At 43.3% G+C, this 18,148-nt stretch overlaps 1 protein-coding gene across 1 annotated transcript in view; it reads left to right on the top strand.

Moving 5' to 3' along the window:
* The window catches only part of JAK1 (Janus kinase 1), a 125,393-nt gene that overhangs the window by 80,839 nt on the left and 26,406 nt on the right, over positions 1 to 18,148 (top strand). The window contains exons 4-8 of the mRNA XM_044238377.1: positions 1,288 to 1,411; positions 7,302 to 7,455; positions 11,503 to 11,666; positions 13,537 to 13,879; positions 15,430 to 15,615. Coding sequence (XP_044094312.1) covers positions 1,288 to 1,411; positions 7,302 to 7,455; positions 11,503 to 11,666; positions 13,537 to 13,879; positions 15,430 to 15,615 — 971 coding nt within the window. The remainder of the gene's footprint in view (positions 1 to 1,287; positions 1,412 to 7,301; positions 7,456 to 11,502; positions 11,667 to 13,536; positions 13,880 to 15,429; positions 15,616 to 18,148) is intronic.

The raw sequence follows: 18,148 nt of genomic DNA, 5'->3' as shown, positions 1-18,148 counted from the left end.
CTGGTTCAGAAGGGCCAATTCATGAATGAACAACTATAGTATACCTAAAACATAGTCTTAATAATATTGGATCTAGAACTCGTTTGCTTTTGTTCCCAAAGAAAAATGCTCTTTGAAGTTTACCCCAATCTTCTCTGTTGTAAGGGACTTCTGAGGGATGAGTCCAGATACCTTGAGCAGAAGGAATTGAGGGCTTCCAGTGAGGGGGCATCAAGATGCTAAGGCATTTGTTGCATCTTCATGCCGTGTGTGTGTGTGTGCTGGAGAGAGTTGGTGGCTAAATGGATGGGCGGGGCGGTGAGGGTCCCAGTTAGTGTCTGTCTCGCTTCAGAGGTCTGATTTGGGAAGTGCCGATTACCTTATATTTCCATATATTTTTCAGTTAAGTTGACTGTATCTTAGCTTGAGGCCTGGTCATGCATGAAAATATCAGTCATAATTGAGTATGTGCAATCACCACCTTCTTCCCTTCCCTCATGCTTTTAGATCACAAGTATGTGTAATTTTAATTATGGGCTCAGAAGTAAGTGGAAAGGTGCTTTCCTGGCCTGGGGATCTCCTTTGTCTTTTTAACCCTTCCTGTATCAAAGGAGGCAGTTGGTGGTGGGGGGAGGCAGGGGAGCACTATAGGACCACTTTTGTTAAGCATGTATCTTCTTATTATTGGCTACTAATAAAAAATATTTATGATAACTATACAGAGTACTTAAGAAGTGTATTTATTATTAATGGTAATAGATTTTTATCACTGACAAAAATCAATTTGGTTATTTATTCTAACTCATGATTTCGTGTACTACTGCCAGGAACTTCTTTGCATGTTTAATGCATAATCGGAGTGTGTTAGAATTGGTAAAACATTTCTGTACGAGACAGATTGGGGATTTCCCGAACTCCAAGAATGTTTCTGGGATTAGCAAGGTGCCTGCCCTTAGCAAGGTGGGATCTGGGAATGTGGGCTGGCATGTTTTTTCTTTTAGGCAGGATTTGTTAAGACTGTCATAGACACCGTGATGAGAAATACCATTAGACTTTTATTTTCAAATGGGTTTTATCTGGTTTGCCAGGAGCTATAGTACATATTCCTGGGGAGCCATGGTTCTAAATTATCATGATTAAAACTGCCTGATTAAACATGGTTGGAAGTCATATTTGCCCTGAAAGGATAAAAATGTGACCTAGATTCTTCAGATAGAGTTCCTTGTCTTTTCTTACATCCTGCTTCAGGAACAAATGGCCTAATGTATCTGTCTTTAATTTTCTGATATGTTCTTTACCTATCCCCAGGTATCTCTCCCCTGTGTCACAACCTCTTTGCCCTGTATGATGAGAACAGCAAGCTCTGGTATGCCCCGAATCGCGCCATCACTGTTGACGACAAGACATCCCTCCGGCTCCACTACCGGATGAGGTATGGGGGCCCGCTTGGCTGCCTCTTGTGGGGGTGTGACAGTCAGCCCGAAGCCCTGAGTCACTTACTGGGAAGATTTATAGTCATTTTGTAATTGGTGAGTTTTGTATTTGCTTGGTCTTAGAAAGGACTTTTTCAGTATTTGAGATACAATTCAAGATGAATTCGATCACCGCCATCTGCCACATTTTAGAAAAGACATCGTTATGATGCAGAGGGTATTTTGAATAGAATTAGTATCCTACAGCAGAGTTTTTCAAGCAGTGAATCATGGTTATTAATTTAATTTAGTGAGTTGTGACCAGAATTTGTCTTATTAAAAAAAAAAAAGAACCCACAAAAAAACGAACAGGCGAGAATAGGTAATACTGGCGTACACACATATCCTAAGAGTATTGTTTTTTCACAGCTTCTGTTTGAGATATGAAGAAGTATGTACCAGGTCATGATGCAATAAATGATTTCTTCTTAAAAGTTCCAGCTAAAAAGCTTGAGAAACACCACTTGAAGGGGTTCCCTAGAAATCCTACGTTGGTCTTGCTCTCAAGGGGTAGATGTTGTGATCCACTCCCTGAGGATTTTTATCTAGTGGGTGGGACCCAAGTTTTTCTTCTGATGAGTAAAGTACTTGCCTTGTTTCCTGTATCTTAGACTTTCTTAGATGTCATGTAGTCTCCCAGGGTGGCATAGTCAGTACTTCACTGTAGGGTCTTGAGTTTATAAGCCCATTTGCGCTGTACCCAGAATTGAAAATAGTTCTGTTAGATACTAGTTAAGCACAAGTGAATGTGTACTTAATTTATAAAAAGGGTGAATTCTTTTTGAAAAGCACCTTAATTTACATAGAGGTGATAAAATCTGTGGATTCCCTCAGGTGCTAATGGAATGTAGGTACTAGCTGGAAAAGCCCTGGGGGATCTGGGAGGCTCTCCCCAATATCTTAGCTGCTGTTTCCTTTGGGAAGTTTTTAGAGTTGTTAACATTCCAGACTGGCCTGGGTGCTTTTCTCAGCGGTAGTTGAACCAGATCTTTCTTTGGTAATCATCCTAGGGCTGACATTTTTTTTTCTTCTTCTTCTTTCTATACTCACCCAAGGTTTCACTTAAAGGGGAAAGGTGTGTAGCATGTGAGATTTCATGCCCCAGATTTAGGGTAACATTCACTCCACCCAGCTGAGCCTCCTGACTATATTTGGATTTGTTTTTCAAAGTGTAATCTTTCTTTCTGTGGCCTCGGGTTGGCTCTGTGATCCAGCATTAAAATGTATCTTTGCAGCTGGCAGTCCAGGAAGTGGGCATGTTCTAGTCTTTCCTTGTAGATCTCTCCACTTGGCTCAGAATCTGGAATGGTAGAATTGGGGACTTGGATGAGACCTGAGTTTACCTAATTCAACTACTGCAGTTGTTTAGGGGAGAACTGTGTCCCAAATGAAGAAGTGAGTTACCCAGAGTCACACACCTAGTGAATCCTCTTGTCAGCCCCAGAGCCCTCCTTGAGACATTGGTCTTTGTTGAGTGTGTGTGTCCCTCACTCACCATTAAAAGCTAGTTATCTTCGCCTCCTCCTTGTTTGGTTAGCTGCCAGGAAGTGCTGGGCTACTTCATTTTTTGGCACCTCGACTTTGTACCTGACATTGCGCTTTCAACAGGATATTGCTTTGTTACCACAGGCTCTTTGAACTTGGAAAAAAGATCCCACCCAAAGCTAAAACATTTGCATTACAACAAACTACAAAAACTTTGAAACCTCATAATCTCACCATTAAAGAAGGTGTAATACAAAACAAATGTTAGTGACTATTTTAGTGAAATCCCAGCTCTATTTTGGGAAATACTCTGTGCTTCAATTTTAATTTTCTGTCTTTAGATAATGCTTTTAATAGTTCTTTTAATAATATATCTTAATATAAGCCTATGTTTTATTCCTTTTTAAGAAAAAAAATATTTGCTTGATCTTTTACTATCCATTAGTAAAAAGAAATAGAAACCTAGGGAGAATTTGTTGTGTATAATATCTGTATGTAAACTTAGAATATGCAGTCATTTGTAATGTAATTTTCTCAAAAACTTGCAAGGAAGGCGTATCTCCTTGATAGGTCTATCTTTTTATCTCTCTCTCCCTCCCTCTTCCTTCCTGTGTCCTTCCTCCACGCCATTTTGAAAAGGAATCTACGCAGCTGTTATACTATATTTATTTATGCCATTCTTTATTTTTTTTCCATTAGCATGTTCTAATTTGGGACATTTGTGTGTGGCCCAAGTTTGATGAACATCTTGATAATTAATTTTTTTTTAAGATTTTATTTATGTATTTGACAGAGATCACAAGTAGGCAGAGAGGGTGGCAGAGGCAGGGGAAGCAGGCTCCTTGCTGAGCAGAGAGCCCGATGTGGGACCACATCCCAGGACCTTGAGATCATGACCTGAGCTGAAGGCAGAGCCTTAACCCACTGAGCCACCCAGGCGCCCCGATAATTAATTTTGAAAAGGAGTGTAGAGCATCTTTTCATGTGTCTGTTGGCTATCTGTATGTTGTCTTCGAAAAATGTTCGTGTCTTCTGCCCAGTTTTTAATTGGATTATTTATTATGTGGTTTTGAGTTGTAGAAGTTCTTTAGTTTGGATATTAGTCCCTTATTGGCTATGTCATTTGCAGTTATCTTCTCCCATTTGTTAGGTTGTGTTTTTGTTTTGTTGAGGGTTTTTCTTGCCTGTGCAAAAGCTTTTTGTTTTGGTGTTGTCTCAGTAATTCAGTTTGTTTTTGTTTCCCTTGCCTCAGGAGACCTACCTAGAAAAAAACATTCAGAGGCTGATGTCAGAGAGATGACTGCTTGTGTTTTCTTCTAGGAATGTTACAGAATTGTTGAATCATTATATTGTACACCTGAAACTAATATAACACTGTATGTTAATTACATTTGAATTTAAAACAAAGTATAGAGTTTCTCTTTTCAAGGTACCTTTTGGTTTTGTCCTACTAGGACAGAATTAGGAAGGTGTTGATTTTGGTACTTACTGATTTAAAGGTTTTTGTTTTTTGTTTCGTCATTTTATTAAATAGAAGGCTTTGGCCATGGGCAGTTTCTAGAGACCCAGCCTTGCTTTAGGCTCTGCTTAGCCATTACTGAGGTAGCAAAGCTGCCCATTAGTTTGATTCCCTCAGTCTCATCTTGTCTGAACATCTTGCCAAAAGATTTCCAAATCAAAGCTGGTCCCACAGGGCTCAGACAACCGCCTCAAAGAATTGATTGAAGATGATGTTCTGTGCAAAGAGGGTAGGTTGGGCTGTTGGCTTTACCAGGTCTGAGGACTCTTTCTCATAGAGACTGAGTGGGATATGGCAGAAGAGGACCGTGCCTTGGACTGGTTCAAAGAGAAGCTGTCCTCCGTGCTTCTCTTTTGAGCAACCTCCTCCATCCCGGAGATCCTTTTACCCCTTCTCCCAGGTGCCTTTCCATATTGCACAGAACTCTCGTTTTCTCATCACCACCGTCTTCTACTGCCACACAGAATTTACCTGTCTGCATGCCTTCTTTGCGAGCCATGCTTTGAATGTTTGCGTAAGGAGTGCCTAGCACGGGGTAAACGTTCAGAATTTCTTCACTACTATTCTCCATCGTCCTGTTTAGACCTGTTCACCTGTCTCCTTCCGTGCAGATCCCTAGAACTCATAGCAGATGTCTGCTAATTATGTGAATGACAAAAACTTTCTGTTTCGGACTTGACTTGGTAGCCAGAGGAGCTGGCTGTGTTCTCATGGGATTTTTTTTTTTTTCTCCCCCAGTCTCCGCTCTTCCTTTATTTTACTCAGTTGGGAGCACCCATTGACCTCTTACTTTCTGCTTTCCTGAGATCACTGATCCTCATTGAGTCCTCTTGTCCTGGGCTCTGTCCTGCCCTTGAAGAGTAGACTCCTCAGTCTGGTGAGAGCATAAATGCCGGCCTCTTCCTCAGCTGATAGCCTCACGCCTCTGCCGTTCCCAGGGCCTGATCACCTCGCATAGGAGAGTGAGAGGACAGTCCCACTGCTGTGGTTCATGCCACACACGGGCCCCATGGATATATGGTTCTTTGTGTGAGTGAGACACACCAAAACCCACTGTCAGATTCTCAGTCACTTTCGTAAATTACAGGGAAGATGGGCTATATAGAATCCAGGAAAGTTTTAAAATGTTAATTTTACTTTTATAGGAACTTCCTTATCCACCCTTCCCTTTCCATATTAATTGCGGCTTCTCGAACTAGTCCGTTTATTTGTCGTTTATTCTTCCAACAATCATGTATTAAGTGTCTGTTGTATGATGGGGGGTTCAATGCTGAACAAGACAGCTGAGGCTTCTGCCTGCACAGAGCTCACGGCATTGTCCAGACTATTGCCATAGGCATCTGCTTGTCTGTGGATATCCTGCCTCACATGAACTAGCCTCGCAGTCTTCTCTGCCAGCTGTGTACTGTGCTGGCTCTAAATCCTGGCATTTATTTATAGTGGTCCCAGCTTCTCTTCCCAGCCCTTGCCTCCCTTCCCTGCCACTTCCCCTGGCAGTGGAGGGCAGTTTTTCCCTCCTTTGGCACCTCATCAAAGCCTCTCTTCTGTCCAGGGACAACTTATCTATTAGGCACAGTGCCTAGGCCTCATAATATTGTTAAGGACTCACAAAAGTGCTTTAATTTCTTTTAAAATCAGAGAAAAAAAATGAATGTAATGTAGCCTGGATTATATTAATCTTTATATCAACACAGATATGAAATATAACTTGAATATTTTTTTATGAAGGAAAAACTCTGGGCTGCATGAAAGTCACAGTGTTGTTATCCTCCTTATGAGACATGCCCCTTTTATGTTACTTCATTGCTGTTGTTAGATTTGACCGATTGCCATATATACACACATAGACAAGGAACTCCAGAGCACTAGGGACTATGCCCTTTGAATCCCAGTCTGGCACAGGGCCTGGTGTGTGTAAGCTTTGCAAATATAGCTCAGTGACGGATGTCTGAGTTTAGTGGTAGCACTTTTGGGGAAGAAATTTTATTTATTGCTTCTTCCTACCATAGTTGTTTTTGGTCAGCCCCTGGGCATGTCATGGGAGAAAGACCTGGGTACCAGCTGAGTCTCTAGAGATGGGCCGCAGCAGCTTGGCTTAGTCAATTTCACACATCCCAGAGCTTGCTGTGTTTCTCTCATAGGTGGCAGAGGCAAGCGGTAGTTAAGAGAACAGGCTTGTTCTCAGGTCACCTAGCTTCTTGGAATCTTAGTTTTCCTCGTCTGTAAAATAGAAACAGCAGAATCTACCTTGCGCAGTTGCTGTAAGGATGAAATGGCATAAAGTGCTTATTAGCTTCATACCACTGGAAACTGATGGTTGTAGTAGTGCTCATGTATTTCTTCTACTTTAACTTTATTGTAAGATAAACTATCAATTTAATAACAGCGGTCTGGGAAATAGGAGCCACAGCCATATTAACTGTATATATTGATTATACAAGGAAACTTAAAAAATGTTTGAGCCGAAGTGTTGAAATGGGCATAAAATCGTTCTTGGATTCAAGGCAGGATGGCATTATTAAAGGTGAAGGGAGTGGCTGGGCCAACTTCTGGTTCTAGTCAGCTGTATTTTCCTATTTAGGAAGATGTAGTGGAAAGTCACTTTATCTTCCTGAGTCATAGACAGGTTCTGGCAGGATGCTCTTCACAGAGTGTTTGTAAGAGTGAAAAGAAAAAGGACTTTATAACCAGTGAAGTGTTCCGCAGCTGAAAGGTCGGTCTGTCTGCTTGCTTTTCAGGCAAGTTTAGCCTCCAGCACCAAGCACTGTGGGTACAATCAGGACACCTCTCCCATGTGTTCCGAGGTCCCCTTTCCCAAAATTGACATTTATTTTCCTGCCTTCCAGGTTCTATTTCACCAACTGGCATGGGACCAATGATAATGAGCAGTCTGTATGGCGACATTCTCCAAAGAAGCAGAAAAATGGCTATGAGAAAAAAAAAGTCCCAGATGCAACCCCTCTCCTTGATGCCAGTTCTTTGGAATATCTGTTTGCTCAGGTAAGAAGTTTGGGCCCAGGAGAACCTGGAGTTCCCACGGTGGGTCGGGAATCACAGGGTTCACATTCCCTTGGGCAGCTGACCTGGTTGGGAGCTAGGATGTGGGGCTCGCTCTGTGGGCAGGCCTTGCTGTCCTTGGACTCAACCTGAGATGAGGTGGAGAAAGGCAGCAAATTCAGTGCCTGGGGGCTAGTTGTCCCACTTGTGGGTTTTGAGGCTTCACTCTTCCCTCTTCCTCTCTTTTCCCCTCATCTCCTATCATTTTCCTTCTCACCTGCGGTGCCTCCCATGGAGCTGCAGAGGGATGCTGCAAGCGAGGGAGGGTGTAGTTCAGTGGGCAAAGGTGGGGACATCTCAGCAGGCAGTAATGTTCGGGGAGGAAGGAGGTGGCTGCCCTGAGTCACAGCAATAGTAGGGTAGGAAGATTCAAAGCTAGACAAAAAAAGAGAAGTTAGAGTCACCTAAATTATATTACCCTATCTGAGATAATGAATATTTTTGGTGATATGCTTCCTGATTTTGCCATACACGTCTTTATTATGTACTGTGTAGTTTTTGAAAATACCATTTCATTAATTGCTTTTTTAATCCATCCTCTTGATGATATTTCAGCTGTCAATTAGAAATATAGATCTTTGGGCGCCTGGGTGGCACAGTGGGTTAAGCCGCTGCCTTCGGCTCAGGTCATGATCTCAGGGTCCTGGGATCGAGTCCCACGTCGGGCTCTCTGCTCAGCAGGGAGCCTGCTTCCTCCTCTCTCTCTCTGCCTGCGTCTCTGCCTACTTGTGATCTCTCTCTCTGTCAAATAAATAAATAAAATCTTTAAAAAAAAAAAAAAGAAAAGAAATATAGATCTTTGTCTTAATGACTTCCTAATCACTCAGTCATTCAGCAGATACTTACTGCTGGGTGTCTGTGTACTCCTCACTGCAGTACTGTGAGTACTCTGTGGAACAAGGCAGACATGGTCTCTGCAAGCAGGAGACACGAAACCAAGTTAGACAAACAGAAAACAAATAAGCAAATGAAATGATACATAGGTAATACATAAGAATTGTGAGAAGTGCCACAAAGGAAAAAGCTTTTGTGATAGGGAATATGGGAAGGGGGTTGGAGTGGGAAGATCTAATTTAAAGATCGGAGAAGGTCTCTAAGGAGGTGGCACTTGTGCTGAATCTGGAAGAACAAGGAGTCTGCAGTTCTCAGGAAGGAGAGGGGAAAGTATTTCTTGGCTGTAGTTTTTCAGCAGCAGCACTACTGACATTTTGGGCTGGATTTTTTTGCTGTGAGGGACTGCCCTATGCACTGTAGCATAATTACCCACACCCCTGGCCTCCAGTCATTAGATGTCATCCCCCACCAGGTGTGACAACCAAAAATGTCTCCAGACACTGCCAGATATCCCCTGCAGGGCAAAATCTCCCTGGTTAGACGAGTCTAATAAGGGAACGCCTGGGTGGCTCAGTTGGTTGGACGACTGCCTTCGGCTCAGGGCGTGATCCTGGAGTCCCGGGATCGAGTCCCGCATCAGGCTCCCAGGTCCATGGGGAGTCTGCTTCGCTCTCTGACCTTCTCCTCGCTCATGCTCTTTCTCACTGTCTCTCTCTCTCAAATAAATAAATAAAATCTTTAAAAAACAAAAAAAAAAGAGTCTAATAGGGAAGGAACAGAATGTGCGAAGGCTCTGAGGCAGGCAGGAGTTGAGAGGAGAGTCAGCGTGGCTGCAGGAGAGGAGAGTGATAAATAAGGAGTGAGACTATGAAGACTGACAACGAGCTGATCATGTGAGAGCAAGATGCTGGTTTGGCCTCGTGTGGTGGAAGGAGGATTGGAGAAAAATGGGTGGAGCTGCAGTTCCAGAGATAGACTTGATGGGACTTGCTGATGGATTGGCTGTGGAAAGGGAGAGAATGTGAAGTAACAAAGATGATCTGGGGCAGTGTTTGATAAAGAATGGAGTCCTTCCCTACATTGGGAAGGCAGAGAGCAGCAGGTTGGAGAAGGGGTGGGAATTAGGCATTCTCTTTTGGAGATGGCTCTGGAGATTGCAGGTAGGAAGTGAGTATGAGGCTGTAATCCAGAGGGAGAGGCCTCATTTATTTAACTCATCTCCTCTTTGTGGACGTTTTTGGTTTTTCTAAAGTTTTCCCTATTATGCTATCATCGTTATAGTAACAGTTTGTTATGGACAGCCTCCACGTGTATTTGTACATGTGTCGTATTACTTCTTTAAGATACACTTTCACATGTGATTTTTGTGTCCGAGTTATATACTGTTGTACAGCTTTAGTTTCTGGTTGCATTTGATTCCCATTTCATACATACCTTAGGATTGGCCTTAGAGACAACAGAAATGCACAGCCCCGGGCAGGTAGTGTGTGGAAAAAATAAAACAAACTGGCCATTTTCAGATGGATCATTTTTTGTTCAATCTCCCAGTTTTATATATTCAAGGGAAGGGCGTGCCATACTTCCAAGAATAAGTATTGCATTAGAATCTGACCTTCGAGAGGTTCAGGAATGAGTTAGTTAAGGTAGTTATATGGTGATGTTTACAGAAAATCACAGCCAAACAAAATAGTTTCAGATTTTGTTCTGCTCTTCACACATTGCTGGCAGAGACGATTGTTGTTGGCCCTTAGGAGTTTATGGAAGTGAACAGTGTCCTTTTCGTACGTGAGAGAAATAAGCAGTCCTATCTTGGAAAGAAGAGGAACTGCAGCAGTGAGAAGCCTCTGTCCAGAAACCACTAAACTGAAGTTCCTTCAGGGAAAGTGAGTGTCTTACTTCTGTACAAACACCGCCCCTAGACTTCACGTCTGCCTCTGTTCCAGCTAGAGAAAGGCCGAAGAATTCCGTGCACTTGGGGTTAGTAAGGTTAGTGTGGCTGTAGCGCAGTGTTGAAGATCCAGAGCACTGGGGTCACATCGGGTTTGACTGTCCCCTACCACTTTCTGGATCCCTGGCTCCCATGGCACTCTGTCTTTCCACTTGACTTTGTCTCTTGTGGCTGCTTCGTGCTCTCTATTTCTGTTTATTCTTTCTTCTCAGCACAGAGTCTCCCTGAGGTCAGGAATGCAGTCTGGCTTACTGCTTTGTATCTCTCCGCACCTAGAATGACATGTGGTCCATAATTGGTTCTCAGTAATCAGTAATTACCAAATGAGTGAGCGAAGGGATTTAACCCTTGGGTACCCTAGATTCCTCTGCCGTTAGGTAGAGCTGATGATATCAGCATCCACCTCATAGGGCTGTTGTGAAGATTAAGTGAAACAGTAAATAAAAAGAAACCTAGCACAGTGTCAAGCACTGAGGTTAGGGTTCAAGAAAGGGGAGTTAGCACTGACATCATTGTCATTACTCTGTACAAGACAAGTGGCAGGTACTGATTTTTAGTTTTCTTTTTTGTTTTTGAAGCCCTCACTGGCTCTTGGAATGCTGTGCCCCTCCACCAGGGAAGGGGGCATATTTTGGTGAGACATTTCACTACTAGAACTTAAACAGCACATGCTGATAAACTTCTCTGTGGTAATGATGCACTGTAAAATGTGGATTCCTTCCCCTTTCTCTAAGTCTACCTCAGAACGGGGTGTGGTACCATGCCTGTCATACACTTAGTTCCCAGGCTAGGATATCTCAGCATATGTTTGCAGGACCAGAGAGCCAACCCCAGCTAGCTGTCACCCTCCCTTACCCAGGTGCTATCTGAGCCCAGTCCATGCTGCTGGCCACCATCATTTCTAGATAAGTCCTGAGAAGGGGCCTCACGTGTTTATGCTGTTCAGCAGCAGCTAATACACTGCTTAGTAAATATTTGTTAAACAAATGAATTAGCCTGGGGAGAACATTTCCTGAGCCCCTCCATACCCATCTGTTAAGAAGGAGCTTTGGTGCCAGAGAAGCTGTAGACCTTGTTCCTGTAGACATTGCTGTCCTGCTTTTCTGGGTGGCACCTCCCTGTGTGGGGAACCTTCCTCTCAAGAACAGAGATGGGGTGGACTATTGAAACTTCGTGGTGGTTCATTTCTTCTCATCTCTGCTCCAAAGGGACAGTATGATTTGGTCAAATGTCTGGCTCCCATTCGAGACCCCAAGACCGAGCAAGATGGGCATGATATCGAGAACGAGTGTCTGGGAATGGCTGTCCTGGCCATCTCCCACTACGCCATGATGAAGAAGATGCAGTTGCCAGAACTGCCCAAGGACATCAGGTAAATCTTCCTGCTGGCTAAAGAATTGATCATGGGGACGGTGCTATTTTTATATGTCCTCACCCGGCACTGTGTAATTGCTGCCAGTTTTTGGCTGACCGCTTCTCTCTGCAGAGCCCGAATCTGGTTTAGAACATTTATAAAAGGCAGCATGGTTATAATGATAACAGTGACCTGATACTGAATGTTGGCCGACTTGGGTGAAAGCTCTGGGCTAGGGATGCCAATCAGATGGGTGGGCTACATGCCTACCTCGTGTGCCTCTGCCCATGGTAGGCATTGCCTTTATCCCTACCCTCTTCCTTTTATGCAGGACCCATGTTAACATCCTTCTCAGTATGTTCTACAGGCACCCTGAACTAGAGTTCACCAGAGAGCCATGAGGCTGATGTGAACGATGTTACCACAAGAAAACTGTATTTACTTAAAAATGTCATTCATGATCAAGTCTTTATGAAGACATGTTCAATCTGGGTAATTTCTACCCATCTATAAAATGTGTGTGTATTTACTAAGGAGTTCTTACAAATGTCTCATTGTGAAGAGTGAGTTATTTAGAGCTATATTGTTTGTGACAGGCAGCATGCGCTTTCTCAGAAGCGTGTATCTCGTCCTGTGTATCTCGTAGAAATTTCCTCCATGTATCTCTCGTCCCGGGGCAGAGTCTGGCAGGAAGTGAGCACAGAGTGGGGGCTGCTCCTCAGTGAGCTGGGGCTGGATTCGTACTCTGCTGCTGCCTTCTCATTTTTTTCTGTGGCTTTTGCTCTGGGCACCTCCTCGGTCCTTTGTCATGAGACTAAGGTGAAAAATGACACCTCCCCTTTAATCTTCCTCTCTGTTGCCTTAATCTAAAATGTTCCAGTGTTGGGCGCCTGGGTGGCTCAGTTGGTTAAGCAGCTGCCATGATCCTCAGGTCATGATCCCCGAGTACTGGGATCGAGTTCCGCATTGGGCTCCCTGCTCACAGGGAGTCTGCTTCTTCCTCTGATCTTGTCCTTTCTTGTGCTCTCTCTCACTGTCTTTCTCTCAAATAAATAAAATCTTTAAAAAAAAAAATAAAATGTTACAGTGTTTGTGGGGTTAAATTCCAAACTTTGCAGTTTCCCACTGTTAGAGAGCATTTGTGCATCAGGGACTGCCCAGTGCCAGATGCCATCTCAGGCCTGGCAGTGATAGGCAGACCAGTCTCCCCACTTGTCTGTGCCCCTTCATGGGTGTTCATACTCTTCTTGTTGAGACTGTTAGTCATAGATACTCTTCCATCATCAGGAGCGTAAGTAACTGATCCTTCAGCTTCCTTGTCAATCCACTTACCACATCTAGGACACTTTGATATGGCAGACGCAAAGTCGTTTGTATTTAGATTTTGTGTGTTTTCCCCTTTCTTATAAAAGCAGCATGTGATCTTATAGAGAAAGTATAAAACAGACCTGAAAGTAGAATATACAGAATATCTATAATCACTCTTGACACCTTTCAAACCACTGTCTAACTGAGGCTGAGTCTTAGTAACAGTGTATATGGGCACCAGCGAGCGCAGGAACAATGACAGCAGCCAGTGAACACATGAAGTCAGTTTTGCTGCCTACCATTGTGACCCAGAAAACTGGGTGATACTTGCAGGAATTCCCGTTTCAGTAAAACTTGTGGAACATGTGTTTTTCCCTCTCTTCCAGTCCCTATTCACCTTTTTCTCCTTGTGATTATCCTCTCCTCATGCTTACCCCATCTAAGAACTCCCCTGGGGATAGGTTTTCCTTTCTCATGGGGCAACACATGGAAGGAAGATTTGTAGACTTGGGTTTGTTTCTGGACTGTTCTCTGCTGACCTGGACATGAAAGAGAGCCCTATTTTTCTACTTTGTTCTAGCTACAAGCGATATATTCCAGAAACATTGAATAAGTCCATCAGACAGAGGAACCTTCTCACCAGGATGCGGATAAATAATGTTTTCAAGGATTTCCTGAAGGAATTTAACAACAAGACTATTTGTGACAGCAGTGTATCTACTCATGACCTAAAGGTGAAGTACCTGGCCACCTTGGAAACACTGACAAAACATTATGGCGCAGAAATATTTGAGACTTCCATGTTACTGATTTCTTCAGAAAATGAGATGAATTGGTTTCATCCAAACGACAGTGGAAACGTTCTCTACTATGAAGTAATGGTAACTGGAAATCTTGGAATCCAGTGGAGACAGAAACCAAATGTAAGTGGTGGTGGGTAGCTGATCAGCACGGACCGATGTGCATCAGAACAGACCTGTTCTGTTTATCTGATTGGGACTACCTGTTTGCATGTCCATCACCCCCAGCAGCTGAGGGTGTTTGGGTTAGAGACCACGTGTCTTTTATTGTGTTCGTGCAGCAGTAGATCAGAGTAAGCATTTATTGAGTTCTGTAGGGACATAGAGAAACAGAACAATGGCCTATATAATATGTAGTCATATAATAATAATAGCAGGCATTTACTGAGCACCTTCCATGTACCAGGTACTTTTCTAAGCATTTTACATGTATTACTCATTTATGGAAAAAAAAAAAAAAGCCCTGAGGAGTGTACTACCAATTATCCCTATTTTATAGATGAATATATAGTGGCACAGAGAAGTTAAGAAACTTGCTCAAGGTCATAACTAACTAATGAGCGACTGTGCCAAGAATTGAACTTAGACTTCTGGCTCCATGAAATAGGGTAATTGATTTTGCGATATAAAGCTGCTGTTTTTGAAGTATTTGCTGGATGAGGCAATGGAGAAGAGTGGTTTAAAAGCATGGGTTTTAGACCTAAATGGACCTGGTTCAGATCCGGGTGCCACTATTTATAGTTCTCCAGCTTGGGGGATTACTTCCCCTGTATCAGTTGCATATTATTCATCTGTACAATGGAGATACTTACGGGATCTGCCTTACGGAGCTGTTGAGAGAACTAAATGGCAGCACAGAGCCCAGCATGTAATAAATGTTCAAAAATTATTAGAGCTGCCATCATCATCATTATGGTTATCGATAATACTAAAGTAATGGTGAGATTTATTTTCTCCTTCTTATTCATACTAAGAAAACAATGCCTAACACTTCACGGGTGCTTTTTTTCTGTAGAATAGGTATACTCTTAATGAGAACTTACCTAATCCTCAAAGAACCTTGTGAAGTGGAATTTACCTAATCCTCAAAGAACCTTGTGAAGTGTAAGCTCTGTTTTACAGACAGGCAAATGGGGCCTCAAATTGGTGACCTAACTAGTTAATAAGTAGCAGATTATTCAAGCATGGGATTCATATCTCCTTTTGAAAGTTTCAACTTGAATGTTGTTAGGAAGTCAAGCGAATCAGTGGTAGGTTCTAAAAGGAGAGAGCTCAGGTTCTGTCCAGCCACATTTGGGAAGACATGTTCTGTGCTTGTGTTGAAACATCAGTCCGGAAGTGAGAGGACCTGATGGTAGATGCGTGTCTAGTGGGCAGTTATTTCCCTCTTTGAGTTCACTTGTACATTATAGATTATGTGAAGCATTTAGTCACTGTGCTCGTTAAGGTCCCTCCCAGGTATAAAATCCCAAGATTCCCTGATTGGCCCCAAAACTGCAATCCTAAACCCACCTGTGGCCTCTCCCCCAGTTCCTTTGTAAGTCTAGGCAGGCTGGCTCTCTTCTCTTTGAACGTAAGCAAGCCCTGCTTTAGTTTCCAGAAGCATGAACCTTTTTCACCAGCAGAAAATGAGAAAGCCAACTTAACTCTGGCACCCGTATGCATCTTATCAGGTTGTTCCTGTTGAAAAGGAAAAAAACAAACTGAAACGGAAAAAACTGGAAAATAAACACAAGAAGGATGAGGAGAAAAACAAAACCCGGGAAGAGTGGAACAATTTTTCTTACTTCCCTGAAATCACTCACATTGTAATAAAGGAGTCTGTGGTCAGCATCAATAAGCAGGACAACAAAAAAATGGTAAGTTTGCTAGGGAAGTAATTCTGTCTTGATCCGGTGACGAGAGGGAAACTTCGTGGAGGACAGTGATGCGGCACTTGCTTTATGGAGTTCCTGTCCTAAAGAGGAAATCTGACGACCGTCTCTTTCTCCTCCTTAATGCCAGAAATTCCTCTTGTCTTCACTGACATTATCAATGCTGGTTTTTGAGTGACACTGGGATTTTTGAGTGCCTCTCTTTGGTTTTGCCAATGTGTCTCTACCTTGGGTTTGCTGCCCTCCCAAAGATGTTACAGCATAAATATTTAATTCATGAAGGGGAGTGGATCTGAAGGAAAAGGAGATGGGTGAACATTAGCTTTTTCCCCCAAGGGCTCCTTTGGCCTCTCTGTGGAGTCGGAGTCCAGTGCTTCCTCTAGGATGAGGTCGGTGGGAAGCCCCGCTTTGCATGCCAGCAGACTGGTCAGGCTGGAGGCTGTGGCCACAGTGGTGTTCTCGTTGTGGTGTCAGGCACACCCTAGTCACTCTCCGATGGAGGAAGGGGGGTGTTCAATCTCACTTCCTCTTTTTTGGTATCACTTAAGGACATAATTTAGACAGGCCAGTTTTGGCAGGGGAAGTAGGAACGCTGCCAAAATAAACACGTTTGTGTTGGGGAAGTCACGGCTGACTGCACGTGGAGAGGATGGGCAGCCGAGGCGGGGCACTCGCAGAAGGAAGGTAGTCAGCACCAAGGAGAAGCCATGTTTTTCCCCAGATTTGGCAAAAACTGTGTCAAAAGGATAACACTCAGTGGTGAGAACGAATCTGGTGCTCTGGTTTAGAACAGATGAACACCCTGTTCATCCAGAGTAACTTGCCTTTTGGAAAGCAGTTTGGCAACACATACTGAAAACCTTGAAAGTATTTATGCATCCCTCCATTTGGGAACTTAGGGCTGTTTTCCAGAAACAATGAGAGATGAAGCCAGTGGTCTGTGAATGAGTATGTTTGTCCCAGTGGAATTTACAGTGTAAAAGTACTGAAAATTACCCAAGTATACAATAATAGGAGAATGGTAAGACTATTCTTCCCAAGTAGTAGAATATTACATAAACAATTTGCTAAAATTTTATAATCTGGGAAGATGCTTTGTAAGTGGAAAAAAGCAGAATATAAAACTCTATAGAACAGTACCAATTTTGTTCAAAACGTTTTTTAAAGGTATGCATATATATAGACACACTGTTAGGAAAGTCAAATATTAACAGCTGTTATTTGTAGTTTAAATCTTTCTATTCTCCTAACTCCCCCCTTTAGCAATAAACAGTTAATTTCATCAGGAAACTGTTAGTGAAAAATAAAGTGAAGGGAGAAGTAGAAGAGTCCAGATAGATGTTAGTGTGAAGATGGAGACGGAGGGAGGGAAAAGGTCAAAGTTAGTTCTCTTAATTCAGCATATTACAGAGATGAGGCTGGATTTTATGCTGTGTCCGCAGGATCTTCTTAGTCTTTACAGAAATCGTAGCTGTAGGCATTTTGGCTGTGTTTCCAGTGGGGAAATGGGAGACCATGGACAGGTGTAGACAGAGAAAGTGACAACTTCAGCCCCAAGGCACCCTCTTCCCCAGAGACTGCCCTGAGGAAGAACTTTGCGCATCCATGCTCTGGCTTTTCTGCAGGGTCAGACCCTGAAGACGCGCACCAGAGCCGGAGAAGCAGCCAGCTGGGACAGTGTGTGTGAGCCTGCCCCTACCCTGTCCCGGCTGGTGGAGTCTGGCCTGGCGCCTGGGTGGCACACCTGTCCCCTTGGTTGGAGCCTCCTCGGACTGCATGGGCTGGCGAGTCTGCCAGCTGCATGCTCTGTGGGGAATAGGAAGAAGGTGGGGAGAAAGAACTGTGTGATCTCTCCAGGACTTTATTTTTCTTTACAAAAACTAGCTCTTACTATATGCAGCACTTCCCATTCTGAGTGCTTTACAAATGTAAACTCTTTCCATTTTCATTGACCTTGGAGGTGGTGGGTGTGTTATTATCTTCATTTTACAGAGGAGGAAACTGAGGCACAAAAAGCTTAAGTAACTTCCCCAGCTCTTAGGTTAAACCATTTGAAATGGCCAAATATTTGACAGTTTGTGACCTGTAAAAATGATCATTACCTATGCTTCACCATAATAGCCAGTAGAGATACTGTGACTTGAGCCCACATAAACTAGTTCCAGAACCTGCAGCTAACACCGTGATGCTTTCTCTTCTTTATCTCTTTCCCCTGTCCCTTCCTAGGCATGGAATTTCTAAGCCCTTTGATCAGGCAATACTTTGGCTGCTGGTCTTTCAGGAAAGCATGATGGTAGCATGTTATTAGGTTCACTATCTCTCCTCTCTGCCTCTTCTTGACATCTTCCATTTCCATTTAGACTTCTGTTCTAGGGAACTTAAGTGTTTGTGTGGTCTTGATTTTTTATGTGATTGGGTGAAGGGCTGCCCAAGCCAGACTACCCTGCGTTTGCTCTGTGGGGAGCTGCAGTGGATGAAAGAAGGCACACTTAGCCTCCTGACTGAATATCTGTCCCTG

This window comes from Neovison vison, chromosome 2, assembly GCF_020171115.1.
Source record: "Neovison vison isolate M4711 chromosome 2, ASM_NN_V1, whole genome shotgun sequence".
Taxonomy (NCBI): Eukaryota; Metazoa; Chordata; class Mammalia; order Carnivora; family Mustelidae; genus Neogale; species Neogale vison.
Note: the sequence above shows the minus strand (reverse complement) of the source record. Positions and strands in the feature narration are given on the sequence as shown.